Source organism: Lichenostomus cassidix, chromosome 3 (assembly GCF_008360975.1).
Source record: "Lichenostomus cassidix isolate B80296 chromosome 3, HeHo_3.0, whole genome shotgun sequence".
NCBI classification, from domain to species: domain Eukaryota; kingdom Metazoa; phylum Chordata; class Aves; order Passeriformes; family Meliphagidae; genus Lichenostomus; species Lichenostomus cassidix.
In genome coordinates, this window is record NC_139483.1 from 81826865 (window position 1) to 81836339 (window position 9475).

Genomic DNA, 9475 nt, shown 5'->3' on the forward strand with positions numbered 1-9475 from the left:
CTATTTACCTTAATACAGAATCCTTTTTATAAGGGTTCAAGGAGATCCTTGCTTGACATGTGTTATTCTTCCTAACTTACCTTCTTTAATGATAAGTTGTCTTAAGGCTTGAAATTAAACAGTTATATTTAACTCATACCAGACTATTGACCCTTTACAGAAATATGATGCTAGCAATTAAACATTGAAATTGACAGTGTGATCCAAGTGTCAGAATACATCTACTTTTTGGTCATAGTTTGAATTTTTCCTTCAGATCTTTTTCTTCTGCATCTGTTAGCATATTTGACAACAGACAAAAGATCATTGTTTCTCCACTCTTTTCTGGCACCTGTTTTAGCATCTCTGAAATGAAAAGTCCAATGAGAACCAGACCTTTCTTCTTGAAGGAGTCAAAATTTTTTTCTAGAATTGCATGTCTCAAACTTATAGTTGGGGTGAAATAACAATCCTTCAGTTGCTTAAATTTTATTTATTTATTTTAGGGTACACCTGGAATGAAGGGAGAAAAAGGTGACAGAGTAAGTGCTTAAAAGTCAGTTTTTATCATAATTCTTAAATTAAATGCTATATCTTTAAAAGCTACACAGACACTTGCTAATAAAACACTTGTTTTGCATTTGATTATTTAGGGTGACATTGCTTCTCAGAACATGATGCGAGCAGTTGCAAGACAAGTTTGTGAACAACTGATAAATGGTAAGCAATGTTGCTTGCTGTGTTTCCCATGCTAGTAATTTACTACTTTGTTAAAAAGAGAAAATAATGGTTTAAATTTGAAGTGGCAGATACTGGCCACAGAGCACAGCATGAGCTTGACTGATCTGAAAGCTGTCCAATGTAAATCATTTGGTGGAAAAAATGAAGCAGCAAATTTTTTGTCAGATCCAGAGGCTAGCTTGATAATCACGGAATAGCAGAATAAGTTGAGTTGGAATGAATCGGTGACCTTTGGAAATACACATACAAGTCTAACATTCTGGTGATGTTCCCTTTGTCATTTTGGTCCAAAATGACTTCATCTTTGCAATAAAATCAGTATATATTTTCTTATTAAACATGTCTTATCTTCAAGAGAAGGGAATCAGTGAGAAAAAGGATGCTCACTGCAGGTACTTTGCCAGCACGGAAAGACAGATGAGTGTTGGGTAAATACTGTGCACAGAATCAGCAGTGCTATGCAAGTAAAAACAATATTTATTTGAAGAAGGACTTCAAATTGAATTTCAGTCCTCTACTGCCACACAGTGCAGCTTTGCAACCCATGAAGTTGTTCTCTACAGAGGCTTTCTCTCTGATCCTGAAGCAGTGCTTTTGTTGTCAGTAGACCTGCCAAGAAAGACTTAGGCAAATTTGTTTTAATATGGTACCTATTACAAGGTTAAGTGTAGACTGAGGAAAACAGATATACCTTCTGGATCATTAAGAGTGCTTGTGTACAGGGAGGAGGACAGTATGTCCTTTAAAATGTCTGTGATGGCTGCTAATAGAAACAGGTCTGTTAGCCATCACAGAAGGAAAGTACATTCGTGAATGTGTTAGGCTTATGAATAAGGGTGTCATTTCCAAGATCTTTTAACATATCTTTGAGCATCCCTGACTTTTTTTTCATGTTCAGCTCATCTCTTCAGTGTTGTGCTACGATTGGCACATTACACTAATCAGGTGTGTCTCCCATTAAGGGATCCTTCCCGCATAGCTTCAAAATGGTGCTGCTTTTGTTCACTCATCCTTTTTTTAGAAATGAAATTTGTCCATAAGCAGAAGGTATATAGGTACAAGCCTGTCCATCCTACAGGCTTAAGAAAATTACTTCATCAACTGTGCTGCTAGCTCTACACACAAATAATTTGTATTGTCTGTGGTAGCTGCAGAGCTCTGAAAGTATGTAGAAATGTGATACTACAGTTTTAGAAGTGGAATAAGTCCTTTCTGTTCTTCAGAGTAAAAACACCTGCCAAATAGAACTCTTGATTTTAATAATTCTATGATAATTTTTTGTTAACATCATTGGCTCCCAGAATCCCCCTTAGTTTTCCTTCCTGACTCCTTCTCTCCTTCATTTATGTTCAGCCTTTTTATCAGACATTAATCTTAAGTCTTTCTAATTAATCTATGCTAATTTACTGAATGGGAACAAGAATAGGATTTAATTAAGAGAGATAATATTTCATTCATTCCCACTCTGATAAAAGATTTGCACTCATTTCACATTTTTATTTTCTTTTGAAGGTCAAATGAGCCGGTTCAATCAAATGCTGAATCAAATCCCGAATGATTATTATTCAAACCGTAACCAGCCAGGGCCACCTGGTCCACCTGGTCCCCCAGGAGCTGCTGGGTCAAGAGGAGAGCCTGGACCTGGAGGAAGACCGGGATTCCCAGGACCTCCTGGGGTTCAAGGACCTCCTGGTGAAAGAGGTGAATAAATTCCAAGGCAGCTGTACTGGGGACATAGTGCAGAGGCTGCCAGAGGAGCAATCTGCTCCCTTTACAGTATCAGCTTAGGAAGCCCTGCTAGGCCAGTTGGATTGCCTGAGGGACACTGGTGTTCTGAAGGACAAGGTTAACTAGATCAGTACTTTCCTGTCTCTCTCTTGCTCAGGTTTCATGAAATACAATTTGGTAAAACATTTTGGCTGCTGTCCGACGCTTTCAAATAATATCCCAGGAAAGTAAATGTTCTCAGAACTCTTTTGGCACTAAACAGCTGCATCTTGAAAGGCTGTTTGGAGTAGTACAACTCTTTGCAAAATAGAGCACTGATTAGGAGAGAAAATGAGTCATTAGTGAGTATAAAATATAGGAGTTTAAAGACTTAGATTGACATCCTTAGCTCTTTACAATATTCTGAGGCAGGGAAGCAACTCTGAACTGAATTTGAGCATATGGGTAGACGTACTTTATGGCTGTCTTGGATCACTGCAATCACGTGGAGTGTTTTCTAGCATGTATTTTATATATGCTTTAAAAAAAGTCTAGGAATAAATCAAGGGAATTGAGAAGAATTTCTTAAACCTTCTTCATTATAACTGTTCCTAAGAAAGCGTAAACTGTCCTTTAGAGCAGAAATATGCAGTATTGAAATGACCTTCCTGTCTGTGGTTAAAAATAATAAGATTCTGTGGTGTCTTCAATATCTCAAGTACTTTTCTATGTTTAGGAAAGTTTATTTGTACCAAGTTATCTCTACATTGTATTTTATTTTTAGGATACTATATTTATATCCAAATTTTCCCAAATTCACACTTAAACACCTGTAGAACATAAATTTTATCCACTCTTGTTGCATTAAATAACGGGAAGTAAACATTAATGTCACTGGAGAGCATAAAAAATATCTGTTGATGTGGTTTCCTTTCTTTGGTTGTCATTGCCTTTTTATCATTCTGTAGGAATCCCTGGAGAGAAAGGTGAAAGAGGGACTGGATCTCAAGGACCACGAGGTTTGCCAGGACCACCTGGTAAATATTTTTTGTTTAATCAGATTACAGAAAATAGGAGAAAAGGATAATACTTCTTCATAGAGAATCAGACTAGATATGGTGAATGAACATCCTTTACTCTGTCCACTTCATGTTTTTGACACGTATTAGAGTTTACTGGAAACACCTACAAAAATAGCAATTTAGAAAGATTTTTGGATGTGGTTAATGGATATTTATCTTTATCTTTTAATTCAGTCATCTGGCATGCTTTTTTGTGTGAAAATGTGCTTAATGAAAATACATTGTCCGAATATTTGACAGATATTTTTCATAAGTGTTATCAGATAATACTTTTGTAGTACCTAGTTATTATTTTTTTACTTGTTCATTGCTGGACTACAAAATACCAGATGATAGAGAGAGATGATTTGGCTACTGGCTTTGGTCTTTGTATGATGAAATTTTGTTTATACCTTGGCATAAATCAGCTGCATCACTTGCTTCTGCTTGTAGTTTACTAGGCTAAAATGGCTTTTCATTACAAGACCCATAATATGCTTGCAGCAAATTGTAGCCTCAGTTACTTGAAGCTTTACTTTTCTGCAAACCATAATAAGACTGGTTCCAAAAAAAACATTACCTCATCTATCCTGGGGCTACTGGGCAGTATAATTGATGTACTCCTATATTCTAATTGAAATCCAATGTGCTTGTCTAATCTAGTAGTTTCCCTTGAGATCATCATATCTGACACAAAGGGGAAATTAACCAGAGAATTCATTAATGTTTCTTACTTGGCTCAAACCTTACTAAATTAGTTTCTAAGAATAAATCCTTAAATAAGCCACACACAGGGAAGCAACTCACGATGAGTCACATTTCTAGATTTCTTTGTTTTTTCTTTCTGTTGACCCCCATTTAGCAACAAAGTGCAAGTGCTTTCTCACCAAAGACATAGCCTAGGCCATGCAGTCTAGACAGAAGTATTGTTAGCTGTTTTATCAAGATGACTCTTAAAGGAAACAACCTCTCAACCTCTCAATTCTAAAATTAGGTCCACAAGGAGAATCTAGAACTGGTCCACCAGGCTCCACAGGATCACGAGGACCACCAGGGCCACCAGGCCGTCCTGGAAATGCGGGTATTCGGGGTCCCCCAGGGCCACCAGGATATTGTGATTCTTCCCAGTGTGCTAGCATCCCTTACAATGGCCAAGGATTCCCAGGTAGGTTATGAACAACTTAACCTTAACCTTGCCTTAAATAGCCTTCACAGATGTGGCTGTCCATATTGAGCTGCCTGACATGAGACAGCCCTGCTGACCTGAGCATATTGAGTCAGGAGGAGATGGTTGCTGTGAGCAGGCCTGCCTCATTGTAATGTGCAGGTATATGAGCAGACATTTAGTCTTTGATGTAGGATTGCTTGATGTTATGCATGGTTCGTTTTAAATAGGAAGTAGTGAGTAAATATTGTAGTATTTTTTTTTTTTTTTTAATGTAGGTGGTTACTAGCGGGTAATGTTGCTCATAGGATTTAAGTGACCAATTTCTTCTCTTCTTTTTTCCCCCTCTATCACCACCCCTTCCAATCGTCTTCAGAACAAAGTTGAATTCTCCATGTTTCTCTTGAAAAATAAAAGGAATGCTGTGGTTGGCAGTTTCCATGTGTCTCTTTTTGAGCCATGTCAGGATTATTTATACAAAATTGATTCCTGAAATAAAAATTTTCCACAAAGGAAAGCCATTTGGTGATAACAGTGCAGACAACCGAAAAGCACCATTATCCTACAATATCTACCAAGTTAAACAACATGGAGTCTCTGATTAGCCCTGAGTCATATAAGCCCTCCACTTTGTGATATAGCTCAAAACAATAGGCTGCTTCTGGAACCAAAATGAAGGGTCACAGTGACCACCAATTTTTGACTGGAAATATTCTAATATATTTTAACATGGGGATCCTGCAGGACCACAGTATTGTTAACAAATTAATATGTATGCCTTGCCAGATCTCAAAATTAGTGTATGTGATACTACTATTGGATATGGTTTGCTGTTAGTGTAATTGTGCATGTATCCATGAAAAGAAAAAGAAAAGAAAAAATATATATATATATGTACACACTTGCAGACTCAGTGATACTGGTTAAAGAGCCAGGTGGTTGTGCAGATCTCTCACAAAGTTCTTATTTAAATGAAAAATAAAGAAAATTGTACCTGTGATTCAGCAGTGTTCTTTCTATTAAGCAGCTATGTATACATATATAAATATATGCCTAAGACTTAACTGTTATGTATTTAGTTGGATGAAAGTATGTTTTTGCACATCAGATGAACTTTTTAAAAGACTAACATCATCTTTGACCTGTTTCAGGTTTCGGCTAACACATTTTCTAAGTCGCCAGTGCTGCTTACAGTTTGAATACATGAAAATCCTGTTTCTGAGATGTTTGCGCACGTGCTTATTAGAAAATGAGTCCGTATGGATATTTCACCACGGATATGGTTCTTGAACCATGTTGACCTCATAGAACGGGGAGATACTTTTACTAACACAACTCATGAATGAGATAAAGGACAGTGATGTCAATTCATTACGCCTATTGCATTTCAATAATAAAATAGACAGTCTTTCTTTTTTAAAAAAGACCTAGACCACCAAAAACCTCAGTGGCGAAGGAGGCTTGTAAAACTACTAACCAGCAAAGGTAATGCCATTAGGAAAGAGACAGATTTAACCTGGAAAATGAGAAATAACTTATGTAAATAGTAAACTAATTGTGGCTTGTAAATGATTTGTATGGGACTGTATCCACTAAAATCTGTTAACAACTCTATGTGATACTTTTGCATAAAAGCCTGCTGCTGCTTGCTGTATGCCAGAATAACATCTTTGACAACTTATGAAACCTACCTGTCTGTTGCTTGTTACCAACATGTCTGAATTGGGGCATATACCTTTCTTTATGTGTAATCTTGTTGGATCTGTAACTGCAGTTATAAATACCAAAGTTTTATAATTATTTTTCTTCTGTTTTGCTGTAGTTTTTGGTGTTCCTGAAGCACCAGCTGTAACTCGGTTTGTTACGAGGAACAGCTCGAGAAAATGACATGTACTGTATATTGCCGCTGGTGATAGTTATGTCTACACTTACTTTCCCAGTCTCAGAGAAAATTAGTATATGCCAAACCCATCACTTCATTTTGCCTGCTCCGTGTCTTCTATTAATTATGCAGTTTAAAATTAAGCCCAATGCTTAGATTTACTGAAGTAGCTGTAAAATAGTAATTTTATTTGATTTGCCTTGGTTTTGTTTGGGTTTCTTTAATAGTTTTACCATGATTTGTCCCTTGCCTAATTTATGACTCTTTCTGCACTGTTTTGTGTATTATAAATACAAAGCCTTTCAAGATGAATTTTAAACCTTTTATTATTTTACTGCCAAAAAAGCATTCATGAGCAAAACTAAGAAATACCCCCAGTGAACTAATTATTTATATATTTATTATATGAAAATAAGATTGAACTAACATTATGTAGACAGACTAACTTTCATTGCATATGTGGATTCAAAGACATGCGATAACTATTATGTTCAATCGGACAACTATTTTCAACCAGAACCATACGTGCCTGAAAGTGGACCCTATCAGCCTGAAGGTGAACCCTTTATAGTACCTATGGAGTCAGAAAGGAGAGAGGACGAGTATGAGGACTATGGAGTTGAAATGCATTCACCAGAATACCCTGAGCACATGCGCTGGAAAAGATCACTGTCAAGAAATGCAAAAACAAACCCATAAAAGATCTGTGTCTCGTTTTTGGGGTTTTTTTGGTTAGTGGTTTTTTTGTTTTTTGCTGTGCTTGCATTTGCAGATACACACAGGGACAGTGCATCATTCCTTTTGCAATATGGCTTTCTGGTCTTTTCATATCAGACACACCCCTGTTTTGTATCTCGCTTATGTGGGGATAGCAATATGTGTACTCAAACAATTCATGTTGCTCTGGAAATGCTTGTAAAATACTGTTGCTTATAGTGGTTGCATACAGGTTAAGGTGTGCATTCAGTTATCCCAGTGCTGCCTTTTCATTAAAATGATGTAAAAACAAATACATTACAAAAAAAAAAAAAAAAGAAAACCAAAAAACCAAAACAAAAATAATCACAGAGCTGCTGCAAATTTTCTAAGGACTGTCTGCTTTAGCTCTACATTTTTCTTCTCTTTCAAATGCATGTTTTCAGTTCAGTCAGATCACAGGTCTGCAATATCTAGTTTAAAGGAAACAAAATTTTCCCTCTCCTTCCAGTATCATTGTAATTCTCTTCTATTCTGAGTTACAATTTGCAGAGCACATACTGCTCTTATACAGCTCTTCTAAACACCACAAACATTAAATAGCTGAAATCATTGTATCAACTGGATACAGTTTAATAATGCCTGAAATCTCCTTGTTTGTAGACACAGTTTCATTTATGCCAAATTGCAGTCAATCCTGCAGAGATGGAATTGCATGTTTATGTTGTATATTTAGTATGGATTTTTTTTTCCAGAATACAAGGTTTCTTAGTTACAAAAGCAGTTGGAAATTGTTTGCAAGACTATGGATATAGAATTGCTGCTTTTATATTTTAACTGCAAATTGTGAATTTCACTGCCTTATATTATTTATTTCTGAAATGAAAGAGGCATTTTTCAATAAAACTACTGAAAATTTATGTTTCTGTTCACTTTTTGAAACGCATTGTGGGGCTATGTTTGTATTGTAATAGTGTTATTTACACAATCATCTGGAAATGCCAGGTATCAAAAACCAGTTAAAATGGGAATAGTCTAATAGGTATTTGGGCTGTGGTGGCTAGAACTGGGTGGATAGCAGGTGATGCTTCCTTTCTCTGAGGCATGAGTAACTTTTAAGAAATTCAGTCTGCAAAGCATTTGGTGAAGAAAATTAGATCAACTGTGAGGATTAGTTGCTGTCTTTTGGGGGATTTCTGGTGGATGGCAGCTGCAGAGAGACTTTCCACCTGAGGGACTACCTGAACTGCAGAGAGTGCCTAAAGCTACACAATTTCTAATTCCTGGTGTGCTGGGAGCACTTTGGCAGCACTGACATTAGCAAACAGCTTGCTTGAGGGAGTGGGGGTGTGGTGTTTGCTGAGTTCCATCCTGCTGGGATGAGCTGGCTGCTCCCTGCTCAGGAGGTCATCTGTGTTCACTCAAGCTCTGATCACAGTGATGGCTGTGATGTAGCTTTACCTAGACAAAGTGATAAGAGTGATTTGGGAAAGAACAACAGTGGGCCAGAAGAGCTACTTTCTAACTGAGGAAGAGAGAGAGGCCTGGTGTTGATCCTTCTTTTTCATGGAATCTTAATTGTCTGCCTTAGAAGTAGAAATGGTTTTTGCCATAGGACCTGAAGCAAAGCCTTTTGAGGTAACTGGGAAAGCTGGAGCTCTGTTTCTTAAGATCATGCAAGACATCTGTCACAGAGGTGAAGCTGGATGTGCAGGCTGGCTTCCTGATCACTGAATCTTACTCTGCCCTGGAAGCTGCATGGCAAATTTTAGTGTCCACAGATGAAAATTACACAACTCCACAGACTGCCTGACTGGTTATCAGTGAAGCAAAATACAAACAAACAGCATTTCAAAGAGTGATCTTGATTATAGCCATATGCCGTTTAGACTGTAAGAGAATAATTCTGGGTTGAACAGAGAAATGTTTAAAGAAAAATCAAAGCTATTCTTTATGCTTTTTTCTAAGTGTTAAGAGCTGAGTACCAAAATTATGTTCTGCAGTTTCATGTACAATACAGAAAGGCATGTGTCTGGCAGGAAAAAAAAAGAGATACTGGTAGAAATTTGGAGAAGTGATTAAAAGGTTTATCTGAATTGTATTTAAAAATAATGACATCTTGTATTGATCTCTCGTCTGTCTTTTTCTGTCATGAAATGTCTCTAAGACAAGCTTAACTAAATGCCCATGTCTTCATTTAAAAGATTCCTTTCTGTCCTCTAAACTGAAAATTTTACCTTATTC

At 36.9% G+C, this 9475-nt stretch overlaps 1 protein-coding gene across 1 annotated transcript in view; it reads left to right on the top strand.

Moving 5' to 3' along the window:
- COL12A1 (collagen type XII alpha 1 chain) overlaps window positions 1-8151 on the top strand; it is a 100405-nt gene extending 92254 nt beyond the window's left edge. The window contains 6 exon segments of the mRNA XM_085056489.1: window positions 486-521; window positions 633-699; window positions 2233-2421; window positions 3396-3464; window positions 4483-4653; window positions 7053-8151. Coding sequence (XP_084912615.1) covers window positions 486-521; window positions 633-699; window positions 2233-2421; window positions 3396-3464; window positions 4483-4653; window positions 7053-7234 — 714 coding nt within the window. The 3' untranslated portion in view covers window positions 7235-8151.
- Window positions 8152-9475: the final 1324 nt, after the last annotated feature.